Genomic DNA, 21,608 nt, shown 5'->3' on the forward strand with positions numbered 1-21,608 from the left:
AATGAAAGCCCGTAGACTATCTGATCAACCAATCGGGTCAGGGCGAGATCGTGCTCTTACAACCAACGATATCCGGGCTCGGCCAGCCAATCGGTAGCCAGATCCGGCTGAGGGCCAATGGGAGGGCTGATTCTCCGAACACGGCCAGCCAAATGGAGGCCGAGGGAGAGGCCGAGGGAGGGATTGAGGCCCGGCTGTCAGTTGGAGCGGAAGCGAGCCCGGAGGTTGTGCTGTTGGCACGGACAGTGCAAGGAGAAAGCCCGCGGGTCGCGGCCTAGTTAACCCTCCAGCCACCGCCCTCCCCGGGTTGAGATGGCGGCGGACGTGGCCTCCCGGCTCCGGCGCCAGCTGGAGGCCCCGCGCTTCGAGCCGGCCCAATACGTCAAGCAGCTGTCGCAGCAGTCGGACGGCGACCGGGACCTGCAGGAGCATCGGCACAAGATCCAGAGCCTGGCCGACGAGACGGCGCAGAACCTGAAGAAGAATGTCTACAAGAACTACCGGCAGTTCATCGAGACGGCCCGGGAGATCTCCTACCTGGAGAGCGAGATGTACCAGCTCAGCCATATCCTCACCGAGCAGAAGGGCATCATGGACGGCCTGACTCAGATGCTGTTGGCGGCCGACAAGGAACAGCAGCAGTATCAGGGCCTCCGCCAACGTCAGACCCCTCTGGTCAGCAGCGCCGGGGCCTCTTCCTCCTCGGTTACCTCCTCCTCCACCACCACCACAACCACCTCCTCCTCCGAGGCCTTCCTCATCCTGCCCCGGGAGGCCGAGGAGCACAAGCAGCGCACCCTCACCACCTTGTTGGAAAAGGTGGAGGGCTGCCAGGATATCTTGAAGGCCCCAGGCCGCTACCTGGTCTACAACGGTGATTTGCTCGAGTGCGATGCGGAGAGTGCTGCCCAGGTCCAGCGGGTACACACCTTCCTCATGAACGACTGCCTGTTAGTGGCTTCCTGGCTACCCAGCCGCCGTGGGGCTGTGCGCTACCGCTATGATGCCCTGTACCCACTGGACAGCTTTGCTGTGGTCAATGTCAAGGACAACGGGCCCATGCGTGACATGTTCAAGATCCTCATGTTCCCCGACACGCGGGTCTTCCAAGCTGAAAATGCCAAGATCAAGAAGGAGTGGCTGGAGATCCTGGACCAGACCAAGAAGAGCAAGGCCCTGACCGAACGCCTGAAGGTGGAGAGAGAGGAGGCCAAGGCTCGGCTGCTGGTGGCCGAGGAAGAGAAACAACGGAGACCCCTCTCGCCCAAGACTAACCCATTTGAGGACGACCCGGCCATGGAGTTGGTGGACCTGAGCCTGGAGTGGATTCAAGAGCTGCCAGAGGACCTGGATGTCTGCATCGCTCAGCGGGACTTTGAAGGGGCTGTCGACCTGCTAGACAAGTTATCGGAGTACCTGAGCAGAGCAGCGGGCCAGCCTGGCGTGCGCCAGCTCCGGAGCAGGGTGGATCAGAGGGTTCGCCGCCTGACTGATGTGCTGGTGTACGAGCTGTCGCCCGGGCGCTCTCTGCGCGGAGGTCCCCGGGCCACACGACGGGCTGTGTGTCAGCTGATCCGACTGGGCCAGTCAACCAAAGCCTGTGAGCTCTTCTTGAAGAACCGGGCGGCTGCTGTGCAGACGGCGATCCGCCAGCTGCGCATCGAGGGTGCCACCTTGTTATACATCCACAAGCTCTGCAACATCTTCTTCACCGGCCTACTGGACACTGCCAAGGAGTTTGAGATGGACTTTGCTGGTGATAGCGGCTGTTACTCGGCCTTTGTGGTGTGGTCGCGCTCAGCCACTCGGCTCTTTGTGGACGCTTTCAGCAAGCAGGTGTTTGACAGCAAGGAGAGTCTGTCCACCACAGCCGAGTGTGTGGAGGTGGCTAAGGAGCACTGCAGCAAACTCAGTGAGATCGGCCTTGACCTCACCTTCACTCTCCAGGCTCTGCTGGTCAAGGACATCAAGGCTGCCCTCCACAGCTACAAGGGCATCATCATGGAAGCCACCAAGCACCGGAACTCGGAGGAGATGTGGAGAAAAATGAACCTGATGACACCTGAAGCCTTGGCAAAGTTGAAGGAAGAGATGAAGGCCAGTGGCATCACCAATTTTGATCAGTACACTGGTGACGACTGTTGGGTCAACCTCAGCTACACTATCGTGGCCTTCACAAAGCAGCTGATGGCTTTCTTGGAGGAAGGGCTAAAGCTCTACTTCCCTGAGCTACACATGGTCCTTTTGGAAAGCCTGCGTGAGATCATCCTGGTGGCTGTCCAGCATGTAGACTACAGCCTGCGCTGCGAGCAGGATCCGGAGAAGAAAGTCTTCATTCGTGAGAATGTTTCCTTCCTGTACGAGACTGTCCTTCCCGTGGTGGAGAGACGGTTTGAGGAGGGAGTCGGAACACCAGCCAAACAGCTCCAAGATCTCCGCAATGGATCTCGAATCATTCGTGTGAACCCAGAAAGCACCAACTCGTTTGTGTAAACTCCTGACGCCTTTTGTGCATTAATCAATTATTGCCGACACTCCCTGCATAGCTATACATGTTTGTTATTCGTTGCTTCAACACTAATGCTGCATAAACATCTGATTTATGTGGGACTCATCATGAACTTGCTGCCTTGTCTCATAGACGGCGTGAAGATTAATGTTCTCTATTAGATGCGAGTTGCCATTTTCAATATCGCCTTCCCTGTACAGACTATTTTGTTTGTGCCCTGTTATATTCCACTAGTAAAAACACTGTATGGCAATAATGTTATTTGCTTTAATCCAAACCTTTGAACAAAACTAATTGAACCATGAGGGGGAAATCTTTGGTGGTGCTGTTCAGTTGCTCAGTTTGCAGGACAGCTGGATTTAGTTTGCGTTCAAAGTTCAAATCCAGAGGTTTATTTCTTTAAAGTTTTGTTCCGAGAATAATGGTAAGTTTTTAAAAAGGCGGAAACTCTCAAGTCCTGGGGAAGTAAACCTCTTTCAAGAAAAATTGAAGTAAGTGGAGGCCAGTTTTTGTAGAACTGTGGAACGTTTAACACAGAATAGTCTGCACTGATGTTACTCTCCACATAAACAACTTAGTCTAATCCTGCAATCCTGACCGAGAGTTTTTCAAGCAACTAGTCCCCTCCTGCTTTTTTTTTTTAGATCTATCGTGCTCAGTTAGTGTTTTTATTAATAAATTTAGAGTACCCAATTATTTTTTCCAATTAAGGGGCAATTTAGCATGGCCAATCCACCTAGCCTGCACATCTTTTGGGTTGTGGGGGCGAAACCCACGCAGACACGGGGAGAATGTGCAAACTCCACACGGACAGTGATCCAGCGCCGGGATTCGAACCCGGGTCCTCTGTGCCGTAGGCAACAATGCTAACCACTGTGCCACCGTGCTGCCCCTCAGTTAGTGTATTGATGTGGATCTACCGGTTCACAACTTTCCACCTGCAAAAGGTTTGTGAAAAGTTGCAGAAAAATACAAAGTTAGGTTCCATCGAAACAAAGTGCTTCTCTCCACCCTTCTTAAAGATGCTCCTTATGCTAAGTATTGACCATCTGCTCGAATACCCATGTGGCTTGGTGCCAAATTTTATCTGATAATTCTCCAGGGAAGCACCTGGATGAAATTCAACTATGTCACAAAATTCTATAAAAATGAACTTTTTTTGTTGAGACTCCCAGAAGGGTCAAATAAATGGTATTCATGGATTTACGTAAGTCTATGCTAAAATAAAAATGTCCATTTAAAAAATATATATTTGCATATATCTGCTGGCATCCAAACTACTGAGCATTTTTGGTATTTTAATTATTGGATTGTTTCAATCTTAACCGCATGTTCACAAAATGGCAGATATCCGCATTCAACTTGAAGTAAAGAGCCCACGTGGAAAAAACAGGAGATTTGAATTCCCATGATCAACTTTTTAAAAAATCACAATTTAAAATGTTATGGCTTTTACTGCAACAAACAGTAATACTTTAAACTACATAAAATATAACCCCTTATCAGACTGATAACCCCTTGCAACATATATACTTTACAGCAGGCTCTCCACATAATTTCAGGAAACAGCCTAAAGTCACTCCCACCTACCAATGGGTTGATATTTTCCTGTTTTGCAAAGTCGTAATGTCCAGAGGACCTTCACAGGTCCTGTCCCTCAGACCTCTGAGATTTCCTGAATCAACTTTCAGCAATAAGATCCACTCTGATTTCTTCTCCCAGCCTTGCCAGGGAAAGTCTTCCAACACCTTAAATTGGTTCCTTCTCTTTCACCTGTGCACAAGCTTTCCTAGTAATAATAATAGTTAATAATCTTTATTAGTGTCACAAGTAGGCTTGCATTAACACTGCAATGAAGGTACTGTGAAAATCCCCTAGTCGCCACACAGTGTGGGTTCTACCAGGTTCAATCAGCTCCTGCCCTCATTACAGCCTTGGTTCAAACATACAAAAGAGCTGAACTCATGTAGTGAGGTGAGAATGATTGCCCTTGACATAAAGGCAGCATTTGATTGAGTATGGCATCAAAACTGGAGTCAGGGGAAAACTCTCCATTGGTTGGAGTCATACCTCGCACAAAGGAAGGTGGTTGTTGGCGGTCAGTCATCGAAGTCCAAGGACATCACTGCAAGAGTTTGTCAGGCAGTGTCCAAGGCCCAACCATTTTCTGCTGCTTCATCAATGACTTTTCTTCCAACATAAGGTCAGATATGGGGATGTTCAGCACTATTCATGTCTCCTCAGACACTGAAGCAGTCCATGTGCAAATGCAACAGGACTTGAACAATATCCAGGCTTGGGTTGACAAGTGGCAAGGAACATTCAAAGTAACAATCTCCAATAAGAGAAAATCAAACCATCTCCCCTTGACATTCAATAGCATTATCATCACTGAATCCCCTACTATCAACATCCTGGGAGTTACCATTGACCAGAAACTAAACTAGACTAGCCATATTAATACTGTGGCTACAAAAGTAGATTTGAGGTTAGGAACCCTGTGGTGGGTAACTCACCTCCTGAATCCCCAAAGTCTGTCCACCACCTACAAGGCACAAGTCAGGAGTGTGATGGAATACACCCCACTTGCCTGGATGAATACAGCTCCAACAACTCCAGACATTTGACACCATCAGGACAAAGCAGCCGACTTGATTAGCACCCCTTCCACCAACATTTACTCCTTCCATCACCGCCGCACAGTGGCAGCCGTGTGTACCATCTACAAGATGCACTGCAGGAACTTACCAAAGCTCCTCAGGCAGTACCTTCCAACCATATAATCACCACCATCTCAAGGGCAGCAGATACACAGGAACACCACCACCTAGAGGTTTCCCCTCCAAATCATTCACCACCCTGACTTGGAAATATATATATTTTTTAATGTATAACAGGTTACAGCACATAAATACCCTGAGAAACATACTTTCCAGCAATCAACTATACAGTTTGTACAACTTTTTCACCCCTTGGGGCTGTTTAGCACAGGGCTAAAGAGCTGGCGTTTAAAGCAGGCCAGCAGCACGGTTTAATTCCCGTACCAGCCTCCCCAAACAGGTGCCAGAATGTGGCGACTAGGGGCTATACCAGCCTCCATGAACAGGTGCCAGAATGTGGCGACTAGGGGCTTTTCACAGTGACTTCATTTGACGCCTATTTGTGACAAGTGATTTTCGTTTCATTTTCATTTCTCTCCCCACCCCCCCTCACCTGCGACAAACAACTCTTCAAACACGGTCACGAACACCCCCCATCTTTTCTCAGACCCCTCTGGTGAGCCCCTCCAACAGCAGGAAGTTGTACAGGTCACCTAACCAAGCCGCTACTGCTGTTGGCGATGTCACACCACTCCAGTAAATTTTGCCGCTGGCCAATCAGAGAGGCAAGGGCCACAGCATCGGCCTTTCTCCTCTCCATGAGCTCCGGCTTCTCTGAAACTCCAAATATCACCACCAAAGGGTCCGGGTGCACCTCCTCCTCCACTATCTGGCTAAGACCGTGAACACTCCCGCCCGAATCTTCCCAATTTTTCACAACCTCAAAACATGTGCATGTGATTCGCTGGTTGCCGCCCACACCTCTCACACTCATCTGCCACCCCTTGGAAGAATCCACTCATTCTTGTCTGAGTCATAGGCACCCTGTGCACCACCTTAAACTGTATCAGGCTCATCCCGGCGCATGAGGAGGTCCCGTTTACCCTACGCAGTGCCTCACTCTATATTCCCCATTTTTCCTTAATGTTTAGCACCCGCTCGCCTATCTGGTCCCCCAGCCACTTAATGTATATCCCCAATTCTTCCCTCCCTTCCACATCCGTGAGCAGCAGTCACTCTAGCAGTGTATATCCTGGCAACCTAGGAAACTCTTTCCAGATCTTTCACGCAAATTCCCTCATCTGCAGATACCTGAACTCTCTCCCATTCGGCAACTCTACCCTCTCCCTTAGCTCCTCCAGACTGGCAAATCCTTCCTCCAAATACAGATCCCTCATCTTGACCAACCTCACTTCCCTCCACCTCCTGTATACACTATCCATCCCCCTACTGGCTTAAACCTATGATTTTTACACAGCGGTGTTAACACCGACATCCTCTCCACCCTAAACTGCCTCCTCAACTGATTCCAAATCTTCACCGTGGACTGCACTGCTGCCTACGGCGCTGAGGACCCGAGTTCGATTCCGGCCCTGAGTCAGTCTGTGTGGAGTTTGCACAAACTCCCCATGTCTGTGTGGGTTTAGCCCCACAATCCAAAGATGTGAAGAGCAGATGGAGAAGGCTAAATTGCTCCTTAATTGGAAAAAAAATAATTGTGTACTCTGAATTTCTATTTAAAAAAAAAGGAAATGCAGCAGTTAGTCTGTGCACAGCAAGGTCCCACACATAGCAACATGATAACTAATTCATCTATTTGGATGACATTGGTAGTGAGATAAGCATTGGCCAAGACACTGGGAGAACTCTCAGGCTCTTCAAATGGTATCTGTTCCATCCTCCCCTGGCAGTGGATCGGCCTTGGTATAACATCTCATTTGAAAGGCAGAACCTCAAACAATGCAGTAATCTTTCGGTACTGCACTGGGATTGTTTGCTTTCAGTTTGTGCTCATGTCCAGTGTGGTACATGAACCCCCAATCTTCTGACTGATGTGAGGGTGCTGACTGAGCCAAACATTTCAATTTATGGGAGAGACAAGAACCAGGGGACACAGTTTAAGAATAAAACACCATTTAAGACGGAGGTGAGGAGAATTTTTTCTCTCTCAAAGGATCATTCGTCTGTGGAACTTGCCTCCCCAGAAGGCATTGGAGGCTGGGAAGCCAAATTCAAGGCAGAGTTAGACAGATTTTTGCTAGACAAGGGAATCAATTTCGGCAGCAGGCAGCAAAATGGAGCAGAAACCACAACCAGATCAGCCATGATATTGAATGGTGGAGCAGGCTCAAAGGGCCGAATGGCCTGCTCCTAAATCTTATATTCCCATATTTTAAAGCTGACATCTTGATGGTATCCTGGAGGTGTAACCTGCAGTTGATGCCATTCAGCTATGAAGCTATTCATTCCTTAATCATTTCACCGAGCATGAGTTTGACAACATAAAATTAGTTGTGCACTAACTTGCTTGTGTTTTTTTTTTACTGAGACTTCCAATTAGGAGTGAGAGTTGATTAACTTGAATACATGATTAGAGATCATTTCCAAATGGGTGGGCATCACTCATAACCTAAAGGGACTTTAAAGGAGGCTCCATTTTATATTTTTTAGTAAATGATGTAGACAGAATATTCTCTATGCTGTGGAGATATTACAGATGAGACTTTGATGATCTACTTGCAAGTTATTCTGAAAGACTATTTAGTGGAGACATTTTTAAAGATTAGTTATAAGGATCACAGCCTTTAAATAATAGATTCCAATTTACAAAACTATTTGAAACTGGCAGAAAGTATGTTGCCAAGTTTGAAAAATTCTACTTGGAGTAAGTTACTTTGGTGTAGATGTTTTTTTTTAATAGAAAATATTTTATTGAAGCATTTGTAATTTTTACAGTTCAACACTTTAACATTCCTTATACATCCGCATGGGCCGACACACGCAAAAACAAACCTAAAAACAATGCCCCCTGCTACTCTCCGCCCTATTTCCTACTTACCCGTGTACTAAGTTCCCTGTCCTTGTCTTACACTACCATGTCTCCCATTTTCCACCCCCCCCCCCAGTTCCCCTCCCGTCCCCCCTTACTGCTGACGTTCAATTTTCCTTGAAGAATTCGATGAACGGCTGCCACCTCTGGGTGAACCCCTGAATTGATCCTCTCACGGTGAACTTAATCTTTTCCAGACTGAGAAACCCTGACATATCGCTGACCCACGCTCCTGACCGGAGTCTCCGAGTCCCTCCATCCCGGCAAAATCCGTCTCCGAGCCACCAGGGAGGAGAAGGCCAGGAAATCGGCCTCCCCAACCCTCGTTTTTGACATCACCTTATTCCTGTAGTCCCCTCAGGAGGGAGGCGAGGAAAGCTTGGAGCCTGCCTCCGGACAAAGTCCCCTACCTATAGGTACCGAAACTCATTCCACCCGGCAACTCAAACTCCTCTAATGCCTCCAGGCTCGGAATACACTCCTGAATTAAGAGATCCCCAAATCTGTCGATTAAAAAAAATCCCAAATCTGTCAATTCCCTGCCCACTTTCATCTCCGAAAGCCCCCGTCCAGCCCTCCTGGAACGAAACGAAGACTGTCACAGATCGGTGCCCACACTGATGCTCCCCCCAATCCCATGTGCTGCCTCCATTGTCCCCACATCCTCAGGGCTGCCACTACCACTGGGCGTATGGAGTACCGAGCAGGCGAGAACGGCAGGGGCGCCGTCAATAAAGCCTCCAAACTCGTATCCTTAACAGGATGCCACCTCTACTCGCTCCCAAACCGAATCCGACCCCACTACCCACTTCCTGATATGTTGTCCGTCCAGTAATAATTAATAAAACATGGGAGGGCCAAGCCCCCACTCCCATGACCCCGTTCCAGGAGTGCCTTCTTCACCCTCGGGGTTTTACCAGCTCACACAAAACCCGAGATCGCCACATTCATTTTCCTAAAAAAAGTTCCTTCGGGACAAAAATCGGGAGACAATGAAAAAAAAACAGCAGTCTCGGGAGGACTGTCATCTTCACCGTCTGCACCATCCCCGCTAGTGTCAATGGGAGCATGTCCCACCTGCAGAAATCCCTTTTCATCTGATCGACCCCTTAACCCAGATTGAACTTGTGGAGTTGTCCCCAATCCTTAACCATCTGGATCCCCAGATACCTAAAGCTCCTCCCCACCACCTTAAAAGGTAACTCCCTCAGTCTCCTTTCCTGCCCCCGTGCCTGAATCGCAAACACCTCGCTCTTTCCCATATTTAACTTGTAGCCTGAAAACCCCCCTAATTCGTCCAGTGTCTCCATAATTCCAGCCACCCCCCCCCCCCTCAATGGGTCTGTGATATAAATCGGTAAATCGTCCGTGTAGAGCAAGACCCTGTGCTCCACCCCCCCCCCCTCCCCCCTTCACTAACCCCCGCCAAACATTCGATGACCGAAAGGCCATTGCTTTGGTGTGTAATATTAATATATTGGTCACATTTCAAATTCCACCTTGTTAAACTTTTTTTTAAATTTGAGTACCCAATTCAATTTTTTCAATTAAGGGGCATTTTAGCATGAGGGACAAGGGCCGGGATTCTCCCCTACCCAGTGGGGCGGGGGGTTCCGGCAGGACGGAGTGGCGTGAACCACTCCGGCGTCGGGCCTCCCCAAAAAGGCGGAATTCTCCGCACCTTTAGGGGCTAGGCCCGCGCCGGGGTGGTTCCCGCTCCGCCGGCCAGTGCGAAGGGCCTTTGGCGCCCCGCCAGCCGGGGCCGAAAGGCCTTCGCCGGCCGGCGGAAGTCCGCGCATGCGCCGGAGCGTCAGCGGCTACTGACGTCATCCCGGTGCATGCACAGGGGAGGGGGTCTCTTCCGCCTCCGCCATGGTGGAGACCATTGTGAAGGTGGAAGAAAAAGAGTGCCCCCACGGCACATGCCAGCCCGCCGATCGGTGGGCCCCGATCACGGGCCAGGCCACCGCGGGGGCACCCCCCTGGGGCCAGATTGGCCCGCGCCCCCCCCCAGGACCCCAGCGCCCGCCCGCGCCGCCAATCCCGCCGGCACCAGGTGGTGGGGAGGAGCTTTAGGAATCTGGTTTAATCCACACGCCGGCAGGAAAAGCCTGTCAACGGCGGGACTTCGGCCCATCGTGGGCCGGAGAAGTGCCACGGGGGGCCTGCCAACCGGCTTGGCGCGATTCCCGCCCCCGCCGATTCCCGGGTGGCGGAGAATTCGGGACACGGCAGGGGCGGGATTGACGCCAGCCCCGGGTGATTCTCCGACCCGGCGGGGGGTCGGAGAATTCCGCCCAAGGACTCAGCCTGGAGGGGCCTCCAGGGATAGAGGTCTCCCCGGTGTGTGACCCTCTCTCCCGCAAACGGCGTCAATCCAAGTTCTTTTCCATAAATGTCACGTCCAGTCCCCGAAAGGAAAGAGATGGTGAGGAAGCTGCCGCTGTGCCCCGAGCAGAGTGCTTCGGGGTCGGACGGGACCCGAGAGGGCCCGTTCCACACAGTACAATTTAGCACCCCAGACTTATTCAATATCTCGGGGGAGGGGTCAGCGATAACCCCCTGCTTCTTAGCGGATTATAGTTTGGAAGACCCTCTGTCCCAACCCATGTCGCCGGGCACCTCTGCCACCATCCCAGACCTGTTTCCGGAGTTATTATCGGGACCTTCCAGTGACCAGGCGACGGGTGCGGAGCGGGCACCAGCACCACCGCCTCCCACTGTCTCGGGACCCCGGGAGGAGCCTGAGGAGATCACGCCTGTCGATGATCAAGGCAGCCTCCGGGTTGGTTGGTGGGCCCATGTCGCCCGCCACACTCAGTATGGTAGAGGATTCGGGCCTGGAGGGCGACTGTCAGCTGCCCAGTGTCGGAAGCGCAGGGTGCACGAGACACTCTGTAGCGGGGTGCGGGTCTCACTCGTGCCTGACACTGTGTCGCCCCTCACCCCCTCTGGGGGACTCCCGGAATCTGGCACATCATAATTGAAGGTTCTTTTGTTTTTCTGCCCCTGTAGATAGTCCAGGCAGTGCCCTATTTGCCCCCCCTTCACCAATACCCCAACTCCCCCCAGTCCCCACCAACCCCCTTTCAGCTCTCTCGCCCCCCCCCCCCCCCCCCCTTCTGTTGGTACAGAGGTGAGAATATCTGGTCCCTCCAGCGCAAAGTTTAGTGCTTGAACCGTTTGTTTTTTTGTAGAAATGTGTTGTGAACTGTTTTAATAATCAGAGTATCCACCCCTCCCCCCCCTCCCCCCTCCATGTACATTGGTACTGAGGGGAGGGTACCCTGTTTCTCCAACACAAAATTAGTGTTTGTACCTTTTGGCCTTGTGTACATTTTTTACTGTTTTAATAAAAAGATTGTGATAGTCACCACTCTTGCATTATACTGTATATATGGGTTTTACGGTAAAGCCCCTGTACTACAGGTACGGGGGTAGATCCCTGCCTGCTGGCTCCGCCCAGTAGGCGGAGTATAAATATGTGTGCTCTCCGTACAGCAGCCATTTCGTCAGCTGCTGTCGGAGGCCACACATCTCTATGTAATAAAGCCTCGATTACATTCTACTCTTGTCTTGTCGTAATTGATAGTGCATCAATTTATTACACAGAGATTTTTCAGAGATGGACCTCCGCATCAAGCCAGATCGCCTGCATCTGCATCCTCAAGCAGACAATTCCAAAAAAGACCGAACATTGAAAATGAAAATCGCTTATTGTCACGAGTAGGCTTCAATGAAGTTACTGTGAAAAGCCCCTAGTCGCCACATTCCGGCGCCTGTCCGGGGAGGCTGGTACGGGAATCGAACCGTGCTGCTGGCCTGCTTGGTCTGCTTTTAAAGCCAGCGGTTTAGCCTGGTGAGCTAAACCAGCGAACCTGTTTTGAAGCTTACATCGGGTCTGTGCCAGACCCAATCCCAGAAGCACAGAAGCTCCAGATTCAGTACACGCGGCTGAGCTCCAATGTATTCCCCCTCATCCAGGCCGCGCCGACCTACGCAGAAGCCATGGCGCTACTGAAGGAGAATTACACTCAGCGGACCAACACAATCTACGCCAGGCATCTCCTATCCACACAGCACCAACTTCCCGGTGAGTCTGGAAGATTTCTGGCGTACCCTGCTCGCCCTAGTGAGACTGTGACTGCCAGGCCGTTTCGGCCACTGAACATTCGAACCTGCTGATGAGAGACGCGTTCATTACGGGCATAGGGTCTGACTACATCCGGCAGTGCTTCTTAGAAAGGGCCGCGCTTGACCTCGTGGCGACCAAAATGCTAGCACTCTCGCTTACGGTCACCTCACGCAACGTTCAGGCCTATGCCTCCGACCACACGGCCCACCCCCCCTGTGCATCGTGGACACCGCCGACGGCCACCTCATCAGCGACCACCCCCAGCCAACCCCTGCGCCGCGCGTCAGCCAACTAACCCCGGGGGACCCAAATGCTACTTCTGCGGACAGTCAAAACACCCCCGGCAGCGCTGCCCGGCACGGAGCACACTTTGCAAGGCCTGTGGCAAGAAGGGACATTTCGCTGCAGTGTGCCAGGCCCGCTTAATCGCCTCTATTGTCCCGGCACCCCCCACGTGCGGCCAGTGGGCGCCGCCATCTTGCCCTCTTTGGACCACGTGCGGCCCGTGGGCGCCGCCATCTTGCCTGCCTCAGAACAAATGGGTGCCGCCATCTTGCCTGCCCCAGGACACGTGTGGCCTGTGGGCGCCGCCATCTTACCCACCTCAGGACCCCTGCCCGTCGGCCGCCTCATCGGGCCGCCCATTGCCTGCAACCGCCGACGACCAGCCGTGTCTCGCCTCGGTCATGATTGACCAGTCTCGACCGCACAACCTCGCGACCGCTTCAACAAAGGCGAAGGTCGACGAGCACGAGATATTCTGCCTTCTGGACTCCGGGAGCACTGAGAGCTTCATCCACCCCGATACAGTAAGGCGTTGCTCCCTCACGGTACACCCCATCAACCAGAGATCTCCCTGGCCTCCGGATCCCACTCTGTGGAAATCTGGGGGTACTGCATCGCCACCCTCACCATCCAGGGCGTAGAGTTCAGCGGCTTCCCCACCCCACGCCCACCCCAACCTCTGCGCTGCCTTGCTACTCGACCTGGACTTCCAGTGCAACCTCCAGGGCCTAACCCTGAAATTTGGCGGGCCCTTATCACCCTTTATTGTTTCTGGCCTCGCGACCCTTAAGGTCGACCCACCTTCCCTTTTTGCAAACCTAACCCCGGATTGCAAACCCATCGCCACCAGGAACAGACGGTACAGCGCCCAGGACAGGACCTTCATCAGGTCTGAGGTCCAGTGACTGCTGCGGTAAGGTATTATCGACGCCAGCAACAGCCCCTGGAGAGCCCAAGTGGTAGTGGTGAAAACCGGGGAGAAACACAGGATGGTCGTGGACTACAGCCAGACCATCAACCGGTACACGCAGCGCGACGCGTACCCCCTCCCACGCATATCTGATACGGTCAATCAGATTGCACAATACCGGATCTTCTCGACAGTGGACCTGAAATCAGCCAACCACCAGTTCCCCATCTGTAAGGCGGACTGCCCATACACTGCGTTCGAAGCAGATGGCTGCCTTTACCATTTCTGTACGGTTCCCTTCGGCGTCACCAATGGGGTCTCGGTCTTCCAATGGGAGATGAACCGAATGGTTGACTGGTACGGACTGCGGGTCACTTTCCAGTACCTGGACAACGTCACCATCTGCGGCCACATCCACCAGGACCACGACGCTAACCTTTCCAAATTTCTCCACACTGCCACTCTCCTCAACCTCACGTATAACAAGGAGAACTGTGTGTTCAGCACGAACCGATTAGCCATCCTCGGCTATGTGGTTCAGAACGGAGTTCTGGGGCCCGACCCTGATCGCATGTGCCCCCTCATGGAACTCTCCCTCCCCCACTGCCCCACGGCCCTCAAACGATGCCTGGGGTTCTTTTCGTATTATGCCCAGTGGGTCCCAAACTATGCGGACAAGGCCCGCCCACTCATTCAATCCACCGCTTTCCCACTGACGGCCGAGGCTCACCAGGGCTTCAACAGTATCAAGGCCGACATCACCAAGGCCGCGATGCACGGAGTTGACGAGACGATCCCCTTCCAGGTCGAGAGCGATGCATCAGACGTCGCTCTGGCCGCCACCCTCAACCAGGCAGGCAGGCCCATGGCATTCTTTTCCCGCACACTCCATGCCTCCGAAATTTGACACTCCTCCGTCGAAGAGGAGGCCCAAGCGAATGTTGAAGCTGTGTGACATTGGAGGCATTACCTGGCCGGCAGGAGATTCACTCTCCTCACTGACCAACGGTCGGTTGCCTTCATGTTTAATAACACACAGCGGGGCAAGATCAAAATGATAAGATCTTGAGGTGGAGGATCGAGCTCTCCACCTACAACTACGAGGTTTAAGATCAACGAGCTCCCCAATGCCCTATCCCGAGGTACATATGCCAGCGCACAAGTGGACCGACTCCGGACCCTGCGCGAAACCTCTTGTCACCCAGGAGTCACCCGTTTTTACCACTTCATTAAGGCCCGCAACCTGCCCTACTCCATCGAGGAAGTCAGGGCTATCACCAGAGACTGCCAGGTCTGTGCGGAGTGTAAACCGCACTTCTACCGGCCAGACCGCGCGCGCCTGGTGAAGGACTCCTGCCCCTTTGAGCGCCTCAGTGTGGACTTCAAAGGGCCCCTCCACCGACCGAAACACGTACTTCCTCAGTGTGGTTGATGAATATTCCCGATTCCCCTTTGCCGTCCCATGCCCCGACATGACGTCCCATGCCCCGACATGACGTCTGCCACCGTCATCAAAGCCCTCAACACCATCTTCGCTCTGTTTGGTTTCCCTGCCTAGGTCCACAGCGACCGGGGATCCTCATTTAAGAGCGATGAGCTGCGCCAGTTCCTGCTCAACAGGGGCATTGCCTCGAGCAGGATGACCAGCTACAACCCCAGGGGCAACGGGCAGGTGGAGCGGGAGATTGGGACAGTCTGGAGGGCCGTCCAGCTGCCCCTACGGTCCAGAAATCTCCCAGACTCATGCTGGCAGGAGGTCCTCCCCTACGCACTCCACTCCATTTGGTCGCTCCTGTGCACCGCGATTAAAGAAACCCCCCATGAACGTCTCTTTGCCTTCCCCAGGAAGTCCACCTCTGGGGTTTCGCTCCCAACATGGCTGGCAGCTCCAGGACCCGTTCTCCTCTGTGGACACGTGCGACTCCACAAGGTGGACCCATTGGTTGAGAGGGTACAGCTACTCGACGCCAACTCGCAGCACGCTTACATAGCGTACCCCGACGGCCGCCAAGCCACAGTCTCCCTCAGGGATCTGGCACCAGCTGGTTCCCCACACACCCCCTCCCTGCCCCGGCGCCACCCTCCCTTCCCCCAGCGCACCCACTGCAGCCCCCGCTCCAGGACAATCCGTCCTCCCCTTGCTCCCACCCGGGGATGAAGAGGATTTCGACATGCTCCCGGAGTCACCGAAGACCAAGCCGACGCCTGAGTCGCCACCAGCATTGCGGTATACTCAACCACAGATCAAGGCACCGGACCACCTAAATTTGTAATATTCTCTGTGATTTTAAAGGCAACTTGTCTGTATATAGTTCTCCACCACCCCCGCTGGATTTATTTTTAACAGGGGTGAATGTGGTAGTCACCACTGATGTACTATACTGTATATATATATATATATATATATGGGTTTTACGGTAAGGCCCCTGTACTACAGGTACGGGGGTAGATCCCTGCCTGCTGGCTCCGCCCAGTAGGTGGAATATAAATATGTGTGCTCCCTGTACAGCAGCCATTTCGTCAGCTGCTGTAGGAGGCCACACATCTCTGTGTAATAAAGCCTCGATTACATTCTACTCTCGTCTCGTCGTAATTGATAGTGCATCACCGGGGAGGTGCCCCTCTCATGGTGCAGAACCACCATTATCATGCTGCCAAAGAGGGGGGATCTCTGCCACCTTTAAAACTGGCGTCCGGTCTCCCTCCTCAGCACGGATTACAAGATCTTCGCCAAGGCAATGAGTTTGCGCTTTGGCACTGCGCTGAACCACATGATTCACCCTGACCAGTGCTACACGGTCCCGGGCCGCACAATCCACGACAACCTCCATCTGGTCCGGGACCTGGTCCATCATTCCCAGAGGGCTGGTATGTCGAGCGCATTCCTGTCCCTCGATCAGTTGTTCGGCAAGGTGGATCACAAATTCGGGTTCAGGACGCAATTTGTCGCCGGATCCGACTTCTGTACACTGCTGCAGAATGTCTCGTTAAGGTTAACGGGTCCCAGCGTCGGGTCTCACTCTGTGCGGATGATCTGCTCCTGTATATTTCGGACCCACTAGAGGGGATGGGGGAGGTCATGCAGGTTCTGAGGGACTTCGGTAACTTTTCGGGGTACACACTAAACGAGAAGAAAAGCGAGATGTTCGTGATCCAAGGTAAAGGGCAGGAGAAGAGACTGGGTGAGCTTCCCCTTAAGATGGTAGAGAAGAGCTTTCGGTACCTAGGTGTACAGGTGGCTCGAAACTGGGATGCCCTCCACAAGCTTAACTTATCCCGGCCGGTACAGCAGATGAAGGGGGACTTTAAAAGGTGGGACATGCTCCCGCTATCTCTAGCGGGGAGGGTGCAGACTGTTAAGATGACGGTCCTCCCCAGATATCTGTTCATCTTCCAGTGCCTTCCCACCTTTATCCCTAAGTCCTTCTTTAGGCGGGTGAACAAGATCATCTCTGGATTTGTATGGGCAAATAAGACCCCGCGAGCAAAGAGTTTGTATCTAGAGCGCATTTGGAGGGGGCTGGCACTGCCGAATTTTTGCAGCTACTACTGGGCGGCTAATATAGCCATGATTAGGAAATGGGTATTGGGGGAGGGGTCGACGTGGGAGCGGTTAGAGGCGGCCTCATGAAAAGATACCAGCCTAGGGGCACTTGTAACGGCACCTCTGCCGTTCTCGCCGGCGCGCTACTCCAGTCTGGTGGTGCCGGCGGCACTAAGGATCTGGGGTCAGTGGAGAAGGCACAGGGGGGCGGAGGGAGCCTCAGTCTGGATCCCGATAAACAATCAGAGATTTGTCCCAGGCAAGATAGATGGAGGGTTTCAAAGCTGGCATAGGGCAGGTATTAAAAGGATGGGGAACCTGTTCATAGACGGGACTTTTCCCAGTTTGAAGGCGCTGGAGGAGAAATTTAATCTGCCCCTAGAAATGCCTTCAGATACCTTCAGGTACGCACCTTTCTAAAAATACAGGTGGTGACATTTCCACTGCTACCCCCACTTAGGATACAGGACAGAGTGGTGTCTGGCATCTGGGTAGGGGAGGGGAAGGTGTCGGACATCTACCAAGAACTCCAGGAGGCGAAGGAAGCCCCAGTGGGGGAACTTAAGGGCAAGTGGGAGGAGGAGCTAGGCGGGGAGCTGGATGCGGGCCTGTGGGCGGATGCCCTAAGCAGGATTAATTCCTCATCTTCATGCGCAAGGCTTAGCTTAATTCAGTTTAAGGTGGTCCATCGGGCACACTTGACGCAGCGAGAATGAGCAAGTTCTTTGGGGTTGAGGATAGATGTGCGAGGTGTGATGGAAGCCCAGCGAACTATGTCCATATGTTCTGGGCATGTCCAGCTCTCAAAGGATTCTGGCAGGGATTTGCTACGGCAATGTCCAAGATCCTAGGCACACGGGTGGTGCCGAGTTAGAGATAGCGATCTTTGGTGTGTCAGATGATCCGGGAATTCAGGAAGCGAAAGAGGCCGAGGTTTTGGCCTTTGCCTCCCTGGTAGCCCGGAGACGGATCCTTTTAATGTGGAGGGACTCGAAGCCCCCGAGTGTAGAGACCAGGGTTAGTGACATGGCTGGGTTATTCAGTCTTGAGAAAATAAAGTTTGCCTTGAGAGGGTACATGATGGGGTTCTCTCGGAGATGGCAGCCGTTCCTCGACTTTCTCGGAGAGCAGCAAAGGTCAGCAGCAGCAGCAACCCGGGGGGAGGGGGGGGGGGATGTTCATTCACTGTATATTCTTGTTTTTTTCTTTATATAATGTTAACGTTCACCTTGTTTCGTTAAATGTTGTTAATGGTTATGTAAAAAATTTTGTTTTGATAAAAACCTGTATAAAAATAATTTTAAAATAAAAGGTTTAACGGGTCCCTGACGGCGCCCCTTCGCTTTGAGAGAGGAGTACGTCAGGGCTGCCCCATGTCTGGTCAACTTTACTCTATTTGCGTGGAGCATTTCCTGCGCCTCCTGCGGAGGAGGCTGTCGGGACTGCTTCTGCGCAGGCCGGGCAACGGGATGGTTCTTTCGGCTTACGCTGATGACGCTCCTCATATTCACTGACCCTGCTGACCTGCGGAGGGTGCGAGAGTGCCAGGCTGCGTACTCCGACGCGTCCTCTGCCAGGATCAACTGGGTCAAATGTCCCGGACTCCTGGTCGGTCCGTGGCAGACAGACTCCCCTCCCAGAGGAGCTCAGGCCTTTCACCTGGACCAGGACCAGCCTCCTCTACTTGGGCGTCCACCTTTGCCCGGCTGAGGAATCCTGGCCGGCTATCTGGCAGGAGCTGGACACCAAGGTCACCACTCGCCTGGGACGCTAGGCAGGACTGCTCCAAGTGCTGTCCCACATTCTTGTCATAAACCAGCTGATAGCCTCCATGTTGTGGTACCGGCTGGTCACTTTGACCCCGCCCCCTGATGTCAAAAAGATCCAGAGAATGCTCATAGAGTTCTTCTGGGACAAGAGACTGCACTGGGTCACTGCTGAGGTTCTGAACCTCCCGCTTAGGGAGGGCGGCCAGCTGCTGGTGTGCCTTCGCACCCAGGTGACGACCTACACCCGTCAGACCCTGCAGCGATACCTTTACGTTGAGCCCCCTCCACAATGGTGTGCCCTGGCTACGCATTTCTTCCGCCAGGTGCACGGCCTGAATTATGACCTGCAGCTGCTGTTCGTAGATCTGCAGGGTCTTTGTTACCCGCTGCAGGCGCTGCCCGTCTTTTACCAGGACCTGCTCAAAGTTTGGAACATGGTCGCCTCGCACTGCAGCTCCCCCCCCCCCCCGGTCAGGAATGGTGGCTGTCGTCCACAAGCTGCCCAGGAATCCGCACCTCCACCAATACCATTTTGAGTGGCTGGCAGAGGAGCGAGCTGTGTGGCTGCCGGGGTGACCTGGATCGGGGTCGTGCTGGGTGGTGGAGGAGTGGGCTGGATGACACCCCGTGAGTTAGCACGTCCGGCTCGCAGCCAATGCTAACCGAGATCCCAAAACGGTCATGCTTGGACCCGATGGCACTCGTGGTTTGGAGGATGCGCGGGTATGTGGTGGGCGAACCCCTGTCCGGACTGAATTCCACATTGGCCCCCAAACTCTCCCTCGGGGGCTGGTGCCCCACAATCCTAGCCGGCTCGCGGAAATACTCTCTGAGCCTTTTCGCACTGTGGGGAGGCGCTTCCTGTACGGGCTGCTGCTGCACACCCTTCACCTCCTTGCCCTCGCCCATCGCCCGGACATGCCATGGCGTGCCTTGTTGCCGTCCGGCGGTGGAGGTCCCCACTGGAGGTCCTTCAATGGGACCTGGGGTGGAGGGTGTTGCATGCAGCAGTGCTGTACAATCACCGATTGCACCGGTTCACGGACTCCCAGGAAGTCTGCCGATTTTGCGGCCTTGTGGAGTCCGTGGACCATGTCTATGTTACATGTTTTAGGCTGCACTCCCTTTTTAGTTTTCTAACCAATCTTTTGATGGAATTTTGTTTGCACTTAAGCCCCACGTTCCTAATCAACGGGCACCCGGTGAGGAGAGGGGTGGGAAAGGCGGATGACCTCCTTGTGAACCTGCTTCTGGGCCTGGCAAAGCGCGTCATTTATAGGTCCACGCAGCGGGCAACTGAGGGGGTTGTCCAGCCAGACTGTCTGCCCCTCTTCCGCGGCTACATTCGCGGCCAGGTGTCCCTGGGAGGGGAGCATGCGGTGTCCACGGGCACCATCGAGGCCTTCCGTGCCCGGTGGGCACCGCAGATGTCGGGGTGCTTTATTGACGTTTTTTATTTGATGTTTTTTAAGTTTCCGTTGATCTTTGTTATGTTCGGGCAGTGCCCCTAACAGGAGCAGCCCTTTTTTGCTTTTCCCCTCTGTTTTCCTTTCTCCTGTTTTGTTGGTGGACCTCAAAAGAGTGGCAAATCCACCTGGCTTGCACATTTTTTGGGTTGTGGGGGCGAAACCCACACAAACACAGGATGAACGTGCAAACTTCACACGGACAGTGACCCAGAGCCGGGATCAAACCTGGGACCTCAGCGCCGTGAGGCCGCAGTGCTAACCCACTGTGCCACCATGCTGACCTTGTTAAACTCTTAACTGCTACTCCTACATTTTCAGAAATAGCCCAGGAGGCCGTTACTGCATCCTCCTACAGGCAGCGACAGACCATATACATTCCAGGCAGCGCTATGAATGTCTCTGTTGCAGGAGCGGATAAACTGAAATAATTGAAATTATGAATGAAAATAACAATGCTTTTTCATTGGTCAACCTATCAAATAATTTTTTTTGGAATGCAGAATGTGGTGATATGAGTGGGAGCACTGCCATTGGTGCAGAGCATTGGTTTCCAATTAGCTCTGGCTGGTCATGTGCCTCTCGTCTGATTGGCTGGGACTAGTCATGTGACTGCTCGCCAATTGGTCGAGAGGCAAGTAGACCCCGCCTCCGAGGCGGGGTATAAGTACCCAGGTTTCTCGGCGGTCGACCACCAGGCTAACAACTAGCTGATTAAAGCCACAGTTTGGATCTTCATCGTGTCTCGCGTCCAATTAATGGTACACCACAGTAAAATAAGTTTGGAAGAAGCAAAGATTGATTTGAAGTGCCAAGTTGGCCTATTTCTCTGCTGGAACTTAGCTTGCCATACAGCGAACTGAAGGCTAGCCAGGACAACATTTCACTCCTGAGAAAAACTGTATTCAATAGATTTCTTTGAAGATATCTAAAATACGTCTCAAGCACTACAATTTTTATTTTACTAGTCTTTGGTATATATAGAATATGGGCCATATTCCTGGCCCATTTGATTTGCAGCCAGATATTGTGGAGTCCCTCTCGCGTTTCAATATAAAATGTGGTCTGATGATTCACTGCAATGCAGATCAGGGAATGCTACGTGGTCGGTGGTGGTGCCATATATTAGGTGTGATGTTAAACCAAAGGGCTGTCTGCATGTGCAGCTGGGTTTGAATTATCCATCATAGTATCTGAAGAGCAGGAGGTTCGTGTTGTTGTGTTTGGTCCCTTGTACTTTATGAAGTAACTCACCAAACATTTCAATATGTCCAAACCAGGATCCTTTTATTGTGTCTCTTGTGGTAAAATAGCATCCTGATACAGAGAACGTTACCATGG

The 21,608-nt window shown here is 52.7% G+C and overlaps 1 protein-coding gene across 1 annotated transcript; it reads left to right on the forward strand.

Moving 5' to 3' along the window:
- The first annotated feature begins 129 nt into the window (after positions 1–129).
- On the forward strand, positions 130–2,799 carry exoc8 (exocyst complex component 8). Its single transcript, XM_038800605.1, has one exon. It carries the CDS (start codon positions 313–315, stop codon positions 2,491–2,493), a length of 2,181 nt encoding a protein of 726 aa, XP_038656533.1. The 5' UTR covers positions 130–312; the 3' UTR covers positions 2,494–2,799.
- Positions 2,800–21,608: the final 18,809 nt, after the last annotated feature.

Source organism: Scyliorhinus canicula, chromosome 6, assembly GCF_902713615.1.
Source record: "Scyliorhinus canicula chromosome 6, sScyCan1.1, whole genome shotgun sequence".
Classification (NCBI taxonomy): Eukaryota; Metazoa; Chordata; class Chondrichthyes; order Carcharhiniformes; family Scyliorhinidae; genus Scyliorhinus; species Scyliorhinus canicula.